This window comes from Ranitomeya variabilis, chromosome 5 (assembly GCF_051348905.1).
Source record: "Ranitomeya variabilis isolate aRanVar5 chromosome 5, aRanVar5.hap1, whole genome shotgun sequence".
Taxonomy (NCBI): Eukaryota; Metazoa; Chordata; class Amphibia; order Anura; family Dendrobatidae; genus Ranitomeya; species Ranitomeya variabilis.
In genome coordinates this window covers 1419633-1438894 of record NC_135236.1, presented here as the reverse complement: position 1 = coordinate 1438894, position 19262 = coordinate 1419633, and the positions used below count along the sequence as shown (strand labels likewise).

The 19262-nt window shown below is 46.1% G+C and overlaps 1 protein-coding gene across 1 annotated transcript in view; it reads left to right on the top strand.

Moving 5' to 3' along the window:
* ACAP1 (ArfGAP with coiled-coil, ankyrin repeat and PH domains 1) overlaps positions 1-19262 on the top strand; it is a 406972-nt gene that overhangs the window by 381596 nt on the left and 6114 nt on the right. Inside the window, exons 18-22 of the mRNA XM_077261424.1 lie at positions 9120-9457; positions 12522-12697; positions 12780-12889; positions 12955-13065; positions 13467-13516. Of these exons, the coding sequence (XP_077117539.1) occupies positions 9120-9457; positions 12522-12697; positions 12780-12889; positions 12955-13065; positions 13467-13516 (785 nt within the window). The remainder of the gene's footprint in view (positions 1-9119; positions 9458-12521; positions 12698-12779; positions 12890-12954; positions 13066-13466; positions 13517-19262) is intronic.

Here is a 19262-nt window from a genome sequence, read left to right as displayed (position 1 = left end):
CCAAACAATATCTCATATGGGGACAGGCCATGTTTTGCCTTAGGGGTAGTACGAATGTGGTACAGTACAATGGGTAGGAGCTCTGGCCATGGAGCCGTAGTCTCCTGCATCATTTTGGTCAATAGTCCCTTCAGTGTGCCGTTCAGCCTCTAAACTTTCCCACTGGATTGTGGATAGTACGGAGTATGGAGGGCTACAGTGGATCCAAGCATTATCAAAACCTCCTGATACACATGAGAAGAAAAGGCCGGGCCTTGGTCACTTTCGATGACTTCTGGAACACTATATCTGCATATGACTTCCTTCACCAGTTTCTTCGCTGTAGTCTTTGCAGTCATGTTGGTAACGGGGAATGCCTCTGGCCAACTGGAGAACATGTCGACAACCACCAGACAATATTCATACCTTCCAGACTTAGGCAACGTGATGTGGTCAACCTGGGGCCTTTGGAACAGATAGTCGGGCTTAGCAAGGTGCTTCGGGCGTACACGTTGAAGTTGATCGGGATTGCAGGTCTGACAGATGTTACATGCACGGTTGAGTGCTGTCAGGACTGTAGAAATACCTGGAGCCCAGTAGAATTTTTGTACCAGGGCTAGGGCCTGTTTTTTTTCCTCGATGTGTGGGCCCATGTGCCCACGTGGCAATAGCAGGGTACATCCGCTTAGGGAGACACACAAGTTGGTCCTTTTTCCAGAAACCATTGTCCATACATGCTCCATCAGCCTTCCACTGCTTCACCTCTTCCTTTGAGGACATTCCTGCATCGTCATTAAGCGGTCTCGCGGGGTCCGACAGAAAACCTCAGTCTGGCGTGGATCATCAGGTTCCTGTAGAGTCAGTGTTTCTTGTAACTGTTTACGCTGAGAGCGTGTGGTCACCATAGCTGATATGATATGTTCATCGGGTAGGAGAGCAGCAGCTTTTGCTTGCATATCTGCAAAGGTATTACCAACAGTCTGTGGACTGTTCCTAGGACCGTGCTCCTTAACTTTGATAATGGCCACCTGGGTAGGTAATTTGATTTGAGTCCATGAGGGTTTTAACAGCTTCAGCATTCTTCACTGGAGTCCCAGCGGTAGTAATAAACCCTCGATTGACCCATAGGGCTCCGAAATCATGAGCAATACCAAATGCATACTGTGAGTCCGTGTATATATTAGCCCGCCTGTCTTTGGCCAGAATACATGCAGTAGACAGAGCCTGAAGTTCTACTTCATGTGCTGACGGTGAGGGAGGGAGCGCAGCTGCGTGCACTACACCGTATCCAGTGTGGAACCTGCCAAAATCATCAGCATATCTTGAACAGTCTTTCAGGGCATTGGAGAGAGATTGCATTATGCGGGATGCGTCCGGTATTCACTGACGACAATAAGTACATAGTCCAAGAAAATGCTGGCGTTCAGTCTCATCTTTCGGAAAAGGAAGGGAGCTGACGGCTATTTTTCTTTCTTTTGTGAGGTGTCTGACACCCTGAAGGAGACAGTGACCCAAAAATGTCACTTGACCAAGGCAGAACCGAAGTTTCGAGGCCGAAACCCGACAGTTCAGATCTGCCAGATACTTGAGGAGGCTAACAGTGGCAGCAATGGCTTCCTGCTCTGTTCGTGCACACAACAAAAGATCATCCACATTATGTTCATCTGCATAGGGGTTATATAACATGAGGACCATCTGACCATCATCTTGGAATTGCATTCTGGAGCGGAACTGTGATAATAAATCTACCCCCAGTAAATTTACCGGACATACGGGAGAGATTAGGAACTGAACAGTGACTTCAGGGAAGGGTCCCAATGGGATGGGTTTTGTAAGAGTATATTTATTGGGTCTGCCATCTACTCTAATTAAAACAAGCTCTTGGTCTGAGAATTGACATGGTGGGGCTGGGGAGGGAGATTCCCAGACATAGGGTTAAAAAGGATATTGGATTTGTGTAAGGTGGGGAGGGCAGGAGCTGAAGTCTGTTACATGGGCCACTGATAAGGAACTGAGCTGTGTCCTTGCAGCCGTGGGGGTGGGGGGGCTGAGATTGGAGCAGGAATCACTGCGGCCACTGATTTAACCTTTAATTTCCCTGCTGATGCAGAGCGGGGTAAGTTCTTAAAACCTTTTTTACTACTTTTAATGCATCATCCGGAGTGGAGGTCTCAATATCGGGTCTGACTGACATTATTGCCTCTTTCAATTCAGATTTAAGGCCGGACATTGAAGCTACTACAAAAAGGTGTGAATGGGCTTTTTGTTACAATGAGAATCCCAGATCTTTAAATACTACCATAAGACGCCCATAGAACTTCTCGGCAGTCCAGGATATATTGGTGCCTTGGGGTTAAAGGGCATAGGGCTTACAGTCGGGAGTAGAGGCTTAATTTCCTGGGGAGGGACCACATTATCTAGCAGGGAGACCCCCTGTCCCAAATTTTTAATTGTTTGCTTTCCTGACACATTAATCTCAGTCACTTTCTCAGTTTCTTCTAGTACCACAAAACATCCAGTTTTTTGTCATAGTAAGGCTACTTTCACACTAGCGTTAACTGCAATACGTCGCAAATGCGTCGTTTTGCCGAAAATACGCATCCAGCAAAAGTTCTTGCTGGATACGTTTTTTCGTCATAGACTAACATTAGCGACGCATTTGCGACGCATTGCCAAACGTCGCGTCCGTTTTGCGACGCTTGGGCGTGTTTTAGCGGACCGTCGGGAGAAAAAAACCTTACATGTAACGTTTTTTGCTCCCGACGGTCCGCTTTTTCCGACCGCGCATGCGCGGCCGGAACTCTGCCCCCACCTCCCCGCACTTCCCCGCACCTCACAATGGGGCAGCGGATGCGTTGGAAAAATACATCCGCTGCCCCCGTTGTGCGGCGGAGACCACGCTAGCGTCGGGAACGTCGGCCCGACGCACAGCGACGGGTCTTTCCCGACGCTAGTGTGAAAGTAGCCTAATAGACAACTTTCCTTTTTCAGCGTAGCAAAAACAATCAGAATTCACATCCTCTGTTTATACTCAACTTGCTATATATCAACCACTCAACTTGAAGCAGGTGCTTTAAACAAAACACAGATCTTCCAGCACATACTACACCAAGAAAATACAGAGAAACTTAGAACGCAGCTACGTGCCCCCTCCATACCAGAGACACAGAGATAAGAAAATCGCAGCATTCCTCAGCACAGAAAGAAGAAAGCAATAGCGCAGCTGTTTGACCCCTCCCATCTGGTATCTTAGTAATTTCACACAGAAACAGAATACAGCAGTTCTCAGACTTAATTATTTCTACAAAACCTTCATCTCACAATTCACATGCCAGAACACCTTAGAAAAACCAATGATTGAGAATATTTTCCCTGCATTCCTGACAGATTTCTTTCCCCGTCTTTGGGCTAACAATATCAAATTCATCACACAAATTCAAAATCTTCTTCTTCTTTCACGGAAACTGATTCTCCTTTAGAGCTAAATATCCTTACTTAGTCGTGTACAATACTAGAACGGCCGTATAATCTATTCTACCGGGTTTACCTGTCCCCCACTGGGACAACCCAAAAAACCCGGTACTCAGTGAAAGGAGGAGGGCGTCTCAGACTTAACCCCTCCGGACACCTCTGGAAATACATATATATATCTATATATTCCTGAGTTACGCATGCTACCCATCTTCGATCACCTCACCGCGCCTGATTCTAACAGTGATCAGGAATTCAGGATATTTTGACTATAAAGAGAATTACATCACTGGTCAATCCGGGGTGTCCGTCCCTTATGAGGTACGGTTTGAGCACTGGGCTCCCAACGGAACTACACCTCTATATGATTCCACCCAAGAATCACCCCACCATCGGGGACAAACCTCAGATCCTCTTTGCAGCACAAACACAGGAAAACCACACCAAACGGTCAGTCTGGACAGTATAACTGCCAACTTACCGTGGTTGTTGTGGGGGATCAGTCCCAATTTTCCAGTGCCTGTATCTGGTCCGAGGGTCCTTTGTCTTGTTGTCCTCCGGGGGGCAGAGGCGTTCCTGCTTGGGGCCCCACGTTTCGGGCGCCAACTGTTGAGGGAGGATCTAAAGTGATCCTTCACGGTTAACTCAGTGATTTCCTAATTAATCTACAAGGCGTTGCCGGCAACTGAAAATGACCAGACGGAGACGTGTGTCTCTGTTTGGGGGGGATCAAGCTGATCTCTCTGGCCCCCGTTTATTGTGTATGACTTTTCATAGTCATAGAAATTATGCTTCAACCAATCAGCATAAGGACACGCTCACAGTTCTTAACCTATAAGAATGCAGGAACAGTCTGTGCGTCAAAGTTTCGTAGAACAATACACCCTCAGTCTCATGTTCTGTTTAGATTGCAACAATCAAGGTCTCATAACAGCTGTAAACTTTAGCCTACTAACAAAATGTATCTTAGAACAGCAAAATGGAGTCGAAAAGCACAAAATGGAGAATCTTTCTTAATTTGTCCCTTCACAACTCCACAATGACACATGCTTTGCACATGCTCAGTACAAAGCATGGGCTCTTAGTTTGCTCATTGCCACGAAGATACAGGAAATTCCAGAGGCAAATGTGAAAATTGCCAGATTGTTTTACCTTTCATAAATGTTGTGATATTAAAGGGTTTTGGTAAAGTTTTCTTAATTCATTGATCACAAAAAAACTGATTCAAACAATGGGTAATTTATAATGACAAATCCCTTTAAATTACTGCAGAAATGACATAAAATCAAAGCATAAAAGTACAAAGAGGCAAAAAGCACAAAAAACAAAGAAACTGGAACAGGTCACGTAAAAATGGTCCATAAAAATACTGTTCTACCAGGGTCCCCAAAACACAGATTGCCCCCATTCAGACCCAAGGAGAATTTTCACTGTGGTCATGGCAGACAGACGGTGACTTCTTGAAGGTCACAATATTTTGGCTCTTTTTCTGTATGAACATTACATGGGAAACACTACATCTATAAATTCCATCTGGTGACACAGGAGAGGGAGTTTCTTCTTCTTCTGGGCTGCTCTATGTTCTCCAATTTCCTTCTTCACTAGATTAAGTGATCATGCCTGAGTTTAGTGATCTTCTAGGAGACATGTCCATGAGATGCCACCACTGTTCCAGTAATAAAGCTAACTCCATGACCTTTGGCATACCTCCCAACTTTTGAAGATGGGAAAGAGGGACAAAGTTAGCGGTGCGCAAAGCGTGGCGCGGCAAATTTTAGGCCACGCCTCTGACCACACCCATTCATAATTAGTCACACCCATATCCACGTCCCATCCACACCCATTTAGCACTGCTGATCACACTGTTTCATATACAATAATTATAAACAAAAAAATATGGCCACACAGTGCCCCATACTGTATAATGGCCACACATGATGCTCCATACTGTATGATGACCACACATGACGCTCCATACTGTATAATGAACACACATGATGCTCCATACTGTATAATGAACACACATGATGCTCCATACTGTATAATGACCGCACATGATGCTGCATACTGTATAATGTCCGCACATGATGCTCCATACTGTATAATGGCCACATTAGTGCTCCATACTGTATAATGGCCACACAGTGCTCCATACTGTATAATGGCCACACAGTGCTCCATACTGTATAATGGTCACACATGATTCTCCATACTGTATAATGTCCGCACTTGATGCTCCATACTGTATAATGTCCGCACATGATGCTCCATACTGTATAATGGCCACACAGTGCTCCATACTGTATAATGGCCACACAGTGCTCCATACTGTATAATGACCACACATGATGCTCCATACTGTATCGGCTCATCCTTAAAGGGGTTGTCGGATCTTATGCTACATGTCTACAGTCACTATGTGTGAATCCTCATATCGTGCGCACTGTGCGCTGTGAAGATTCTCTGGTGCCGGCAACAGGTGGTCTTGTGACCACAATAATGCAATATATATATTCCCAGCCACATTTCGACTAGACTGTTTTGGGCCTTGTTCAATACATTTGCATTCGCCATGCAAGTTTAGTCGGCATGTGACTGCATGTATGCAAATCACAAACTTGCAGCCAGACACCCGCCAAATAACCACAGCTTTGTGAGCAATGTGAGATGCACAAGTCTGCAGTCACATAGAATGACACAGAGTGAATGCACCAATGACACACACACACATGCACAGCCCCACTGCATAATTACACATACACGCACAGCCCCACTGTATAATGACAGGCCACACGCACAGCCCCACTGTATAATGACAGGCACACACGCACAGCCCCACTGTATAATGACAGGCACAAACGCACAGCCCCACTGTATAATGACAGGCACAAACGCACAGCCCCACTGTATAATGACAGGCACACATGCACAGCCCCACTGTATAGTGACACACACACGCACAGCCCCACTGTATAGTGACACACACACGCACAGCCCCACTGTATAATGACAGGCACACACGCACAGCCCGTTACCACTCCTGTCACTGCGTGCCGCCGCCGCTCCTCCTCCAGGTTCCAGCGCGCCAGCTTCTCTTCCAGTGCAATGTCCCATCCTCCTGCCGCTGCGAGTCCCCGCCGCTCCTCTTCCAGGTCACAGTACGCTCGTCCTCAGATCGTCTCTTCACTTCCGGTATCTTGCTGTTAGGGGCATCCGGTGTTTGCGCAGGCGCTCTGGAATCATCAAAGGACGCATGCGTTCCTCTATTCCTTCTTCCCTGGAGCTCTCCAGTGACAGCCAATCCGGGTAAGACTTCTCCTATAAGAGGCTGACCTTCCTGCTTTGCGATGCCTGATTGTCATATAGCCTCCGCTTGTGCATCTGGCCAGTTCGCTCTACCTGTGCTCTCTGTCTTTTGTGTACTGCGTAGTCTGAGCCTATTGTCCTTGTCCTGCCTGCTTTGCCCCTGTGTTTGTTGCTTTTTTTCAGTTACCCCGCCGTACTTATTTTGTTCTTCTTTCTTTTTCCCTGCAGCCTTCACCTGTCTCAGCTCCCCAGCCTCTCCGGTCTGACGTCCGTCTTCCTAGTCCTGAGGTTCGGTCCTGCCTTCCCGATTTTCCTTTACTGTAGCGCGAACGTGTAGGGAAGAGAGTGGACCCTCTGGACCGCGGAAAAGACCTACCCCTGGGCGAGCTAACCTTATGGACCTGACCCCTATACAGGGACCGTCAGGGGCAAGCCCAGAGGAGCCAAAACCGCAGTAGCTGTACCAAGAGGGGCGGCTCTAGAGAGAGAGGAAACAAGAACAGAGGGGAAAATGCCGAAGGAGGGTGGAGAACAAAAAAGGAAAACCGTGAAGGCAGGACCGAACCTCGGGACCAGGAAGATGGACGTCAGACCGGAGAGGCTGGGGAGCCGAGACAGGTGAAGGCTGCAGGGAAAAAGAAATAAAGAAGAACTAAATAAGTACGGCGGGGTAACGCACGCACAGCCCCGCTGAATGACACACACGCACAGCCCCGCTGTATAATGACATTCACACACGCACAGCCCCACTGTATAATACACACACAGCCACACTGTATAATGACAGGCACACGCTCAGCCCCACTGTATAATGACACATACACACAGCCCTACTGTATGACACACACACGCACAGCGCCACTGTATAATGACACATACGCACAGCCCCACTGTATAATGACAGGCACACGCTCAGCCCCACTGTATGACACATACGCACAGCCCTACTGTATGACACACACACGCACAGCGCCACTGTAAAATGACACACACAGACAGCCCCACTGTATAATGACACACACACAACCCCACTGTATAATGACATACAGGCATGCAGCTCACACACAGCCTACACACACAGCTCACACACACATAGCACACACACACAGCACACACACACACGCAGCTCACACACATGCAGCATCACACACACACACACAGCATCACAAACGCAGCTCACAAACACATGCAGCTTTGACACAAATGCATCACACACACGCAGCCATCACACACACAGCATCACACACACACGCAGCTCTGACACAAATGCATCACACACGCAGCCATCACAGACACACACGCAGCCATAAAAACACACACGCAGCCATCACACACGCAGCCATCACAGACACACGCAGCCATCACAGACACACGCAGCCATCACAGACACACGCAGCCATCACACACACACACACGCAGCCATCACAGACACACGCAGCCATCACAGACACACGCAGCCATCACAGACACACGCACCCATCACAGACACACACGCAGCCATCACACAGACACGCAGCCATCACACAGACACGCAGCCATCACACAGACACGCAGCCATCACAGACACACGCAGCCATCACAGACACACGCAGCCATCACAGACACACGCAGCCATCACAGACACACGCAGCCATCACAGACACACGCAGCCATAACAGACACACACGCAGCCATCACAGACACACACGCAGCCATCACAGACACACGCAGCCATCACACACACACAGCCATCACACACACGCAGCCATCACACATACGCAGCCATCACATACACACCAGATACCTCATACACACACACACATGCAGCATCACACACACACATCACACAATCTCCTCTGTGGTGCAGGGGCGGCTGATGTCCATGTGCAGCTCTTCAGTTTCTCCTGCTCACAGCTCTGCACTATCCCGGCACCTCCCCCGTCTCTCCTTCTCTGCCGGGATAGCAGATAAGAGCAGGAGAAGCCGGAGCTCCGTGCACACACAGGAGGTATGCTGAGTCGCTGACCTTTCATCTTGATTGCTGCTGGCTCTCTCCCTCAGAGTGGCTGCGCCGCACAGGGGGCGGGGGGCCGGGGTCGGTGGGGAGGAGACCCAGCTTTTATAAAAAAAAAGAAACAGCCACAAACCTTATTCAGGTGCCGCCCCCTGCTGCATTGTCCCCGCCCTAGGCACGTAGTGCGGGACAACTAATGTCCCGTCCGGGATCCCGGGGCCGACTGTCAAAATCAGGACAGTCCCGCGGGATCCGGGACGATTGGGAGGTATGCCTTTGGTAACAATTTTACTTTGACCTATGGTTGTAAACTGATCAAAATGTTGATTCCTTGATTACTCTCCTAACCTTGGGCACTTTCTTCACATAGCAGTGAGAAAGAAATCTGGATCAGAGCAAAGTATGTGGAGAAGAAATTTATCACCAAGCTTCCTCAGACTCCGCTTCGCAGCTCCATTTCCAATGACAAACCACCTGTCCGACCTCTCAGCACCCCAGAAACTAGAATGTTGGAGACCAGGTCAGCAACTGGAGTAAAGAAGTGGCCCATAAACAGCCCTGGAAGACAGAGGGACAACAGCTTTCTAGATATTACTGCCAGGAAGGGCAACACAGAGGCTGGGCCTGATGGGAAAAGAGCCATAGCCAGACTAAAGCCTAAACCCCAAATAAGACCTAAACCAGGCACAGCGCCCCCTCCACCTGTGGGTAAGTTTGGTCTGCAGATGGCTGAAGACAGAAATTGCTGTCGCTACAATGTTGCTTGGGGGACATAGCTTTTAGTCAAAGAAGTGGCTGAAGTCTTTGCAAAATCTTTGCATTTAGGGGCAGACAGTTCTGCCATACAGTCATTCCATGACATTGTCTACAATTCCATGAGCATTACCATCTGAAGTAATGAGTTTCCTCTGCTTCCTGATCAGGCAGCAAGTTTTCCACCTTTTCCTTTCATTAGAGAAATTTTATTTTTTTTAACCATAATGCATCAGAGGAGCAGGTTGGAGGATTCCTAAATTTTACTTTGTTTCCTACAGGACTCCATCTTTCTCTTGTTGCTTCTCCTCCATGACATTTGTTTCCTACAGGACTCCATCTTTCTCTTGTCGCTTTTCCTCCATCTCGTCCAGGACATTTGTTTCCTACAGGACTCCATCTTTCTCTTGTCGCTTCGCCTCCATCTCCTACGGGACATTTGTTTCCTACAGGACTCCATCTTTCTCTTTTCGCTTCTCCTCCATCTCCACCGGGACATTTGTTTCCTGCAGGATTCCATCTTTCTCTTTTTGCTTCTCCTCCATCTCCTCAGGGACATTTGTTTCCTGCAGGATTCCATCTTTCTCTTGTCCCTTCTCCTCCATCTCCTCTGGGACATTTGTTTCCTGCAGGATTCCATCTTTCTCTTTTCGCTTCTCCTCCATCTCCACCGGGACATTTGTTTCCTACAGGACTCCATCTTTCTCTTGTCGCTTTTCCTCCATCTTGTCCAGGACATTTGTTTCCTACAGGACTCCATCTTTCTCTTGTCGCTTTTCCTCCATCTCCTCCATGACATTTGTTTCCAAAATGACTCCATCTTTCTCTTGTCGCTTCTCCTCCAGGACATTTGTTTCCTAGAGGACTCCATCTTTCTCTTGTTACGTCACCTCCATCTCCTCCAGGTCATTTGTTTCCTACAGGACTCCATCTTTCTCTTGTCACTTCTCCTCCATGACATTTGTTTCCTACAGGATTCCATCTTTCTCTTTTCGCTTCTCCTCCATCTCCACTGGGACATTTGTTTCCTACAGGACTCCATCTTTCTCTGGTCCCTTCTCCTCCATCTCCTCCGGGACATTTGTTTCCTACAAGACTCCATCTTTCTCTTGTCGCTTTTCCTCCATCTCCTCCGGGACATTTGTTTCCTACAAGACTCCATCTTTCTCTTGTCGCTTTTCCTCCATCTCCTCCAGGACATTTGTTTCCTACAAGACTCCATCTTTCTCTTGTCGCTTTTCCTCCATCTCCTCCGGGACATTTGTTTCCTACAAGACTCCATCTTTCTCTTGTCGCTTTTCCTCCATCTCCTCCAGGACATTTGTTTATATCCTTCAGGTCCCACTCTTTTTCTCTAATTTATTGTGCAATTTCCTTGAGGTCTCTATGCCTTTCTTTTACTATATTAGCTCCAGGTCCTTTCATGTTTGCCTCATCTCCTCTTGGTTTCTGTCTTAATAATAATAATCTTTATTTATATAGTGCCAACATATTCAGCAGTGCTTTACAGTTTAACAGTTTCAAACACAACAGTCATAAGTAACAATGTTAAGAATACAATAATTAAAGCAAAATAAGACAACCCTGCTCGTCAGAGCTTACAATCTACAATCTGTCTTGCTCTGTTTCATTCAGATCACTCTGTTCTTCACTAGTTCTATCTCATTCAGATCACTCTTGTATCTTTTTGAGGTCATTTTATGTTTTTCTTGTGTTTGAAAAGTAAAATTATGCCGTTGCATAAATCTGCACAGCCTTACACTAGTACGTTCCTCCTTGCAGTAGCTCCACATCTGTTAAATAAAACAGCTCCAAAGTACAATGCTGCCCCCACCATGCCTCATTGTTGGAACGGTGATCTTCTGTTGATGCACAGTGTTGTCTTTGCACCAAACAAACCTTTTGGAATTATGGTCAAAAAGTTCCCTCTCGATCTCATCAAACTTAACACGTTCCCACAGGCTTCTGTCAGACTGGATGGAGATTTTGGCAACACACACTGTTGCCACATTGGGATGTTGTTTTGTGTAAGAAAAGGCTTCTGTCTTGACAGCCTTCCTCACATATGAAGAATATTGGAGATTGTTGTCAAATGAAGGACACAACCAGGACTAACTACAATTTCCTGCAGCTCCTTAAATGTTGCTGTCGGCCTCTTGACAGCCTCCTGGAGCAATTTTCCTATTGTGTTGTCAGTGTTTGAGGGGTGTCCAGTTCTAGGTATGCAAATAGCTTCTTCAGAGAGGAGGAGGACTTGAACTCTAGTGCCAATTATTAGAAGTAGCAATCCTAAAAGCCAGTGTCTACTCGTTAACGAGCCTTGGCATATGACATATAAAGCCAAACCAGAATCTTAATTTGCAGACACATATTTTGGGATGTTGCCCCTCATCAGTGGAAAGCATGAGATCTGATTTGGCTGTATGAATGTCAGACTCATTGCCCTTGCATGTCATTCTCCGCAAGGAGAAATGTTAACCCTGAGACATTAGTCAGAAGACTCTCATACAGCTGAATTAGAGCTCATGCATTGCACTGAAGAGGAGCAACACCTGAAAAAATTGAGATTCTGGTTTGGTTTTTATTAACTTTATTCACAGTTATGAACCACATTATTTTAGTTTTTATTATTTTTATTTTCCCTCTTAAAAATCTTTCAGTTTGTTTCTGAGAGGATTTGTAGAAATTCTGGGCAACAATAAAGGGTGGAAAAAGTTCTAAAATGAGTCTTCTTGGTAGGATAATTTTACATGTCAATAACCTGACATTTTACCAGGGGCGTGTGGACTTTTTATATCCACTGAATGTATTTTTTTGTTCATTAAAAATCAGCATAAAAATGTGCAGAAAGGAAAAGAGTAAAGACATGGAGAGAGCAGCTTTTATTCCCTGCCACCACACTGCTGCCTGCGCCAGTCTCGCTACCGTCTAGGCTGCGGATGTTGGCCTCCTCCATATCTGTGCCGGCTTCCTGGAAAGTGACCCCTTTGTTTAGAGAGATTATTTCCTGTCTGCACAGGTGCCAAGGCAGGACTGGGTGATCTGGCAAACCTCCATCCAGGGGCCCTCTTATACCGAGCAGCAGAACACCGTTATCTGCCCACCATGGCTGACGCCCTGGCACACGGTGCGGATGTGAACTGGGTGCACAGTGAGGAAGATGGCCGCACGCCCCTGATACAAGCTGTGCTCTCGGTAAGGCAGCCTCCGTCTCCGTCTGCATGTACTGAGCGCCGGCCCGGCCATCTCCTCAGTCTTCTGCTTCTCTCACCTCCAGGACTCTCTTGTGGCCTGTGAGTTTCTTCTCCAGAATGGGGCAAGTGTTAATCAGGTGGACAGAGAAGGACGAGGAGCCCTCCATCATGCCACCGTCCAAGGCTACACAGGGTAAGTCCACGTGCCGAGGCCATGAGTGGTCACAGCTTCCCCCGCTCATCTCTGGCTCCTCACAGGCTGGCCTGTCTCTTCCTCAAGCGTGGCGCAGACATCAATGCTCTGGACAGTGACGGGAAGGACGTCCTCTCCATCGCCATCGAAGCTGCCAATGCCGACATCGTCACCTTGTAAGTGGTCATGTGTGCTCTGCGAAATGAGGGCGGAGTAAAGGGAGGTGGGCGGCGGCAGTGCAGTGATGTCATCACCGGGGGCGGGTCTGATAACCTCTCATGTATAGAGGCTGGTGATCAGCAGTGATAGATGAGGGGGCGGGGTTGGAGTAAAAGGGGTGTGGTCTCATCATTATATCAGTGATGTCATCACCGGGGGCGGGGTTGATAACCTCTCACATGTATACAGGCACGTTGTCAGCAGTGATAGATGAGGGGGCGGGGCTGGAGTATAAGGGTGTGATGTCATCACCAGGGGTGTGGTGTAAGGTCTGATCACGTCAGTATAGTTTATGGTATCAGTCCTTTCAGTGGTTCCATGTTTGCACCATTACTATATGACTATTTTACTATTTTAGGCTGCGATTGGTCAAGATGAGGGAAGCGGACATTGCACTCGGCCAATCAGGTGAGAACTCAATTCCCTGCACAGAAGTAGAACTCGATCTCTAGATCCTTCCAGCTTCTCTGTCCTCATCTACATCCATAGACATTAACCCCTTAACCCCCGTAGCTTTCTCAGTTTTGTGTTTTTGTTTTTCGCTCCCCTCCTTCTCAGAGCCATAACTTTTTTTATTTTTCCATCAATTTGGCCAAGGAGAGTGGAGTGGAAGATTTTCCTTGTAGGTACTTCCCTGCAGATATTTAGCTGCAAAGGGAGGAGGGGAGGTTGATAGGAGGGCTGCTGCGAAGCCTCCTGGTCTAGATATTTAGGTATGCCGCTCTCCCGCACCCAAACAAGGCCCAAACCATTTCCTCCCTGTTGGTAAGAATTAGGTCCAAGATTACAGATCCTCTTGTTCTTTCTTCTAACTTTTGAAAGATAAAATTGTCAGCGACAGAAGATAAGAATTTTCTGGACTTCTTTCTTTTACTTTTGCCTAAGAGAGATTCCCAACAAATATCTGGAGAGTTAAAATCTCCCATGATCAATATATCGTCCTTTTTAGAACAGAGACATCTTATGTAAAAAGACTTCATCCATATCTTCAGTCTGTCCAGGTGGCCTATAGTAAACACCTACAATAGTGTCCTTTCTGTTCTTCTCTACTTGTATTGTTAGCCAGTTTCTGCAGAGCTACCATTCTCTGAAGCTTGGATTTCTTTGGAGATATAGGTTTTCCTAAACAGTGCAATTCAAAACCTCCTCCCCTCTTGTTGTTAATCCGGTTTCTAATAAACAATCTGCTGTGACCCCATTATTCTAATGGCTACAATGCAAAACATAGGAATGTGACCATTTTTAGATTAGAAAAAAATATTTGTGTCCACCTGTACCAATTTATCCTTGATGTTTTCAAACCTCCTATATAACTTTTAGGAGGAAGCTGAAATTCACTGATGGGACCACACATTTCTATGTTACATAGTTACATAGTTATTAAGGTTGAAGGAAGACTGTAAGTCTATCTAGTTCAACCCATAGCCTAACCTAACATGCCCTAACATGTTGATCCAGGGGAAGGCAAAAAAACCCCATGTGGCCACAGGGGCTCTCCAAACGCGATATGGCGTCCGATCTCAATTCCAGCCAATTCTGCATTGAAAAAGTCAAACGGCGCTCCTTCTCTTCCAAGCTCTGCCATGCGCCCAAACAGTGGTTTACCCCCACATATGGGGTATCGGTATATTCAGGAGAAATTGCGCAACAACATTTATGGTTAAATTTCTGTTTTTACACTTGTGAAAATAAAAAATTGGTTCTGAAGTAATATATTTGCAAAAAAAAAAGTTAAATGTTCATTTTTTCCTTCCACATTGTTTCAGTTCCTGTGAAGCATGTAAAGGGTTAATAAACTTCTTGAATGTGGTTTTGAGCACCTTAAGGGGTGCAGTTTTTAAAATGGTGTCAAGTTTGGGTATTTTCTGTCATGTACACCCCTCAAAGTGACTTTAAATGTGAGATGGTCCCTAAAAAAATGGTTTTGTAAATTTTGTTGTAAAAATGAGAAATCGCTGGTCAACTTTTAACCCTTATAACTTCCTAGCAAAAAAAAAAAAATGTTGTTTCCAAAATTGTGCTGATGTAAAGTAGACATGTGGGAAATGTTATTTATTAACTATTTTGTGTGACATAACTCTCTGATTTAAGGGCATAAAAATTAAAAGTTTGAAAATTGCAACATTTTAAAAATTTTCGCCATATTTCTGTTTTTTTTATAAATAATCACAAATAATATCGAAGAAATTTGACCACTAACATGAAGAACAATGTCACAAAAAAAACAATCTCAGAATGAGCGGGATCCATTAAAGCTTTCCAGAGTTATGACCTCATAAAGTGACAGTGGTCAGAATTGTAAAAACTGACCCGGTCATTAAGTACCAAATTGGCTCTCTCACTAAGGGGTTAAGTTACAGGGGCCGAATAATATCGCACGCCCCACTTTTCAGTTTTTGATTTTCCACAAAAATTTAAAATAACCAATAAATTTCGTTCAACTTCACAATTGTGTTCCACTTGTTGTTGATTCTTCACCAAAACTTTACATTTGGTATCTAAATGTTTGAAACATGATAAGTGGGTTGAAAGTGGGTTGAAAAGTTCCAGGGAGCTGAATACTTTTGCAAGGCACTGTAAATAGCAAACCTAAACCCAGAATGAGGCACAGCAAAGTTAACCCTTGACACGATCCGCCCGGAAAAAGGAGAGACAGGAGCGGAACGGATCATGACAATTTCATTTCTAGACAATCATGAGTAAATATCATGTAGTCACTTTGTCCAGCAGCACCAGCCAGAAAGCATCCATAGTCAGTGGGTTCGAGAAGGGAGTTCTCCTGCACTAAGGTTTCAGGCTGATCTTTCCTTTGTACTCACATTATTATAGGTTTCAAATCTGACCAATTTGCCTCGCTTCACAATCTCTACAATATCTTTCTCAACTACACTCCTCAACATTGAAATTGCAACACCAAGAAGGAAAAGTTGTGCAATGAAGGAAATCCCAGGACAGAGACATTACCGATCTGCAAATATTCCAATTTGTTTATCAGTATTTACAAAGAATCTGGATTCATTCAGTCTGGGAGTCTGACACTACACTCAGAAATCCCAGTGGTTATTGTCTTGGCTGTTACCCTCACTGATATTAATGCCTTTCCAGTGTCCACACGAAATTTGCTCTCATGGCTGCAGCGACCCCGGACTTGTCTCCAGCGAACACCTTGGGAAGTCATTGGTCGATGATTACACAGGAGTTGCCGGCAGCATCTCTGAATTTGTCACCATCAAGCACATCTGGTCATCATTGATTGGTGATTACACAGGAGTTCCGGCAGCATCTCCAGACTTGTCTGCTTCAAGCACCTTGGGGAGGTCATTGGTCGATGATTACACAGGAGCTGCCGGCAGTACATCTCAACATCATTGATTGGTGATTACACAGTAGTTCCGGCAGCATCTCCGGACACTTGTCTGCTTCTAGCACCTTGGGGAGGTCATTGGTCGATGATTACACAGGAGCTGCCAGCGTTTCTGAACTTGTCATTATCAAGCACATCTGGACATCATTGATTGGTGATTACACAGTAGTTCCGGCAGCATCTCTGGATGTGTCTTGTTATGATCTGGTGGCCCAGGAGTAGCATTGGACGTACCCTGGAGAAGGTGGTATCTATACTGACCACGGACCCTGAACTTAACACCGCAACTAGAAGTAGCCGTGGGATGTACCTACTGATCCTAGACACCTCGACACAGCCGGAGGACTAATTAACCCTATAGATAGAAAAGGGAAAACTATCTCGCCTCAGAGAAAATTCCCAAAGGATAGGCAGCCCCCCACAAATATTGACTGTGAGAGGAGAGGAAAAAACATACACAGGCTGAAAACAGGATTTAGCAAAGGAGGCCAATCTAGCTAAATAGGAAAGATAGGACAGAGAACTATGCGGTCAGTATTAAAATACTAGGAAATATCCACCACAGAAAATACAAAAAACTCCACATCTAACTAAAGATATGGAGGGTATATCTGCCTCTCCAGAGATTCCAGCTTAACTGCATAAATCCTTAGGCTAGGTTCAGATTGCGTTAGTGCAATCCGTTTAGCGCGAGCGCTAGCGGATTGCGCTAACGCAATGTCTTTTTCGGGGCCGCGTTCAGGGGTCGCGTTAACGTCCCCGCTCTCGCAGTTCCCCGATCTGCGAGAGCGGGGAACGGACCTCTGGCGCGCCGCGGACGCTGCAAGCAGCGTCCGAGGCGCGCTACAAAAGACCGGCACATCACTAGCGCGTGCCGAAAATGACACGCGCTAGCAATGCGCTCTAACATTGCCGGCAATGGGAGCGCTAACGGACGCGGTGCACGGCGTTAATTTCGCCGTGCAACGCTGTCCGTTAGCGCTATCCCATTAACGCAATGGGAACCTAGCCTTACACAGATTAAGCTGGACAAGAAAAAACATGAAATGCACTGAACAATAAGGCCCACAACATGTGGGCTGCAAAACAAGCAGAACTTATCTTGGTGAAAAGACCAGGAAGCAGGAGAAACCATGAAGGGATGTGAATCCTCCAGAATACAATGGACAACTGGCACTGACTAAAGGGTGAGGCCAGACTAAATAGCCCAGTCCAGAGTGGACACACCTCATAACTGCTGTGAAGGACAGACCGCAGCGCTACCACTTATAACCACCGGAGGGAGCCCAAGAACAGAATTCACAACAGTGTCTGCTTCAAGCACATCGGGGATGTTATTTTGTCATACAGGAGCTGCCGGCAGCATCCCCGAACTTGTCACCATCAAGCACATCTGGACGTCATTGATGGGTGGTTACACAGGAGTTCTGGCAGCATCTCCGGATTTGTTACCATTGAGCACATCTGGATGTCATAGATCGGTGATAACACTGGAGCTCCGGCAGCATCTCCGGACTTGTTACCATTGAGCACATCTGGATGTCATAGATCGGTGATATCATTGAAGCTCCGGCAGCATCTCCGGACTTGTCTCCATCGAGCACTTCGGGGAGGTCATTGGTCGATGATTACACAGGAGTTCTGGCAGCATCTCCGGACTTGTCTGCTTTGAGCACATCAGGGACGTTATTGGTCATTGATCACACAGGAGCTGCCAGCAGCGCCTCTGAACTTATCACCATCGAGCACATCTAGATGTCATTGATCGGTGATTAAACAGGAGTTCCGGCAGAATCTCCAGACTTGTCTCCTTTGAGCACATTAGGGGACATCATTAGTCAGTGATCAGACAGGAACTGCCGGCAGCGGATCTTGGCGATTTGTACATTCAGTGGCAGAACCTTCCTCAGACGACCATTAATGACCTCACTGACGGCAGCAGAGGTTGGAAGTGTCGGGATTTCTGCATGAGGTTCAGACTCCTAACTGGCTAATCCGGAGGTTTTGAAAGTTTTGTTCTCTTCCTTTCATCATTTGCAGATCACGGACGTCTCCATCCTGTGATTTCCATCGTCCCACCACTTTTTTTTCTTGGTGTTGCAAACTTAATGAAGGATTTCAAATCATTATTACCTGATGTAGTTGACTCTTCCACATCAGAAATCACAAAAGGTAGGCAAAATCTGAGGATATGAAAGAATTTTTGAAGGTCCATGTCAAGGCAAAAAATATCAAAATTTATTGTTTTCCTTTAGAAAGAACTATCAGTTTGTTGGGACTTATGGTCTTGGACAAGATATTCAAAACTAGTGACTCATTGGACTCTGTGACTGTGTTAGGGACTATCAACATCTCCGATAATGACATCTGGCTCTCATGGTGGGTCTCGGGTATATTTCTGCCTACTTAAAAAGGGCTGAAGTTGGGAGGGAACAGACTCACTGACATCTTGATGATTGGGATCCTGTTAATGGTCTTCTGTACAATGAAGTTCCTGCCATTTGTAGGTCATGGAGAGAGAACATTTTCTGTTTCTCTAAAGTATTTCATGCATTTTCTGTTTATTTTCTCAACTTAAGATTTGAGAGATCTCAAGAACGAGATTGAGGAACAGATAAGTTCTGTGGTTCTCACGCATCTTTAATTTGTTCTTCAATGTGTTATGACTTCTCCTTGGACTCCACGACAGATTGTTAACATTCAGTTGTTAGCACCATCAGGTCCATAGAACATATGTTTAAAATTGAGCACAGAAGCCCAAATTATGGGAGAAAAAGTAGGTGTCTGGCC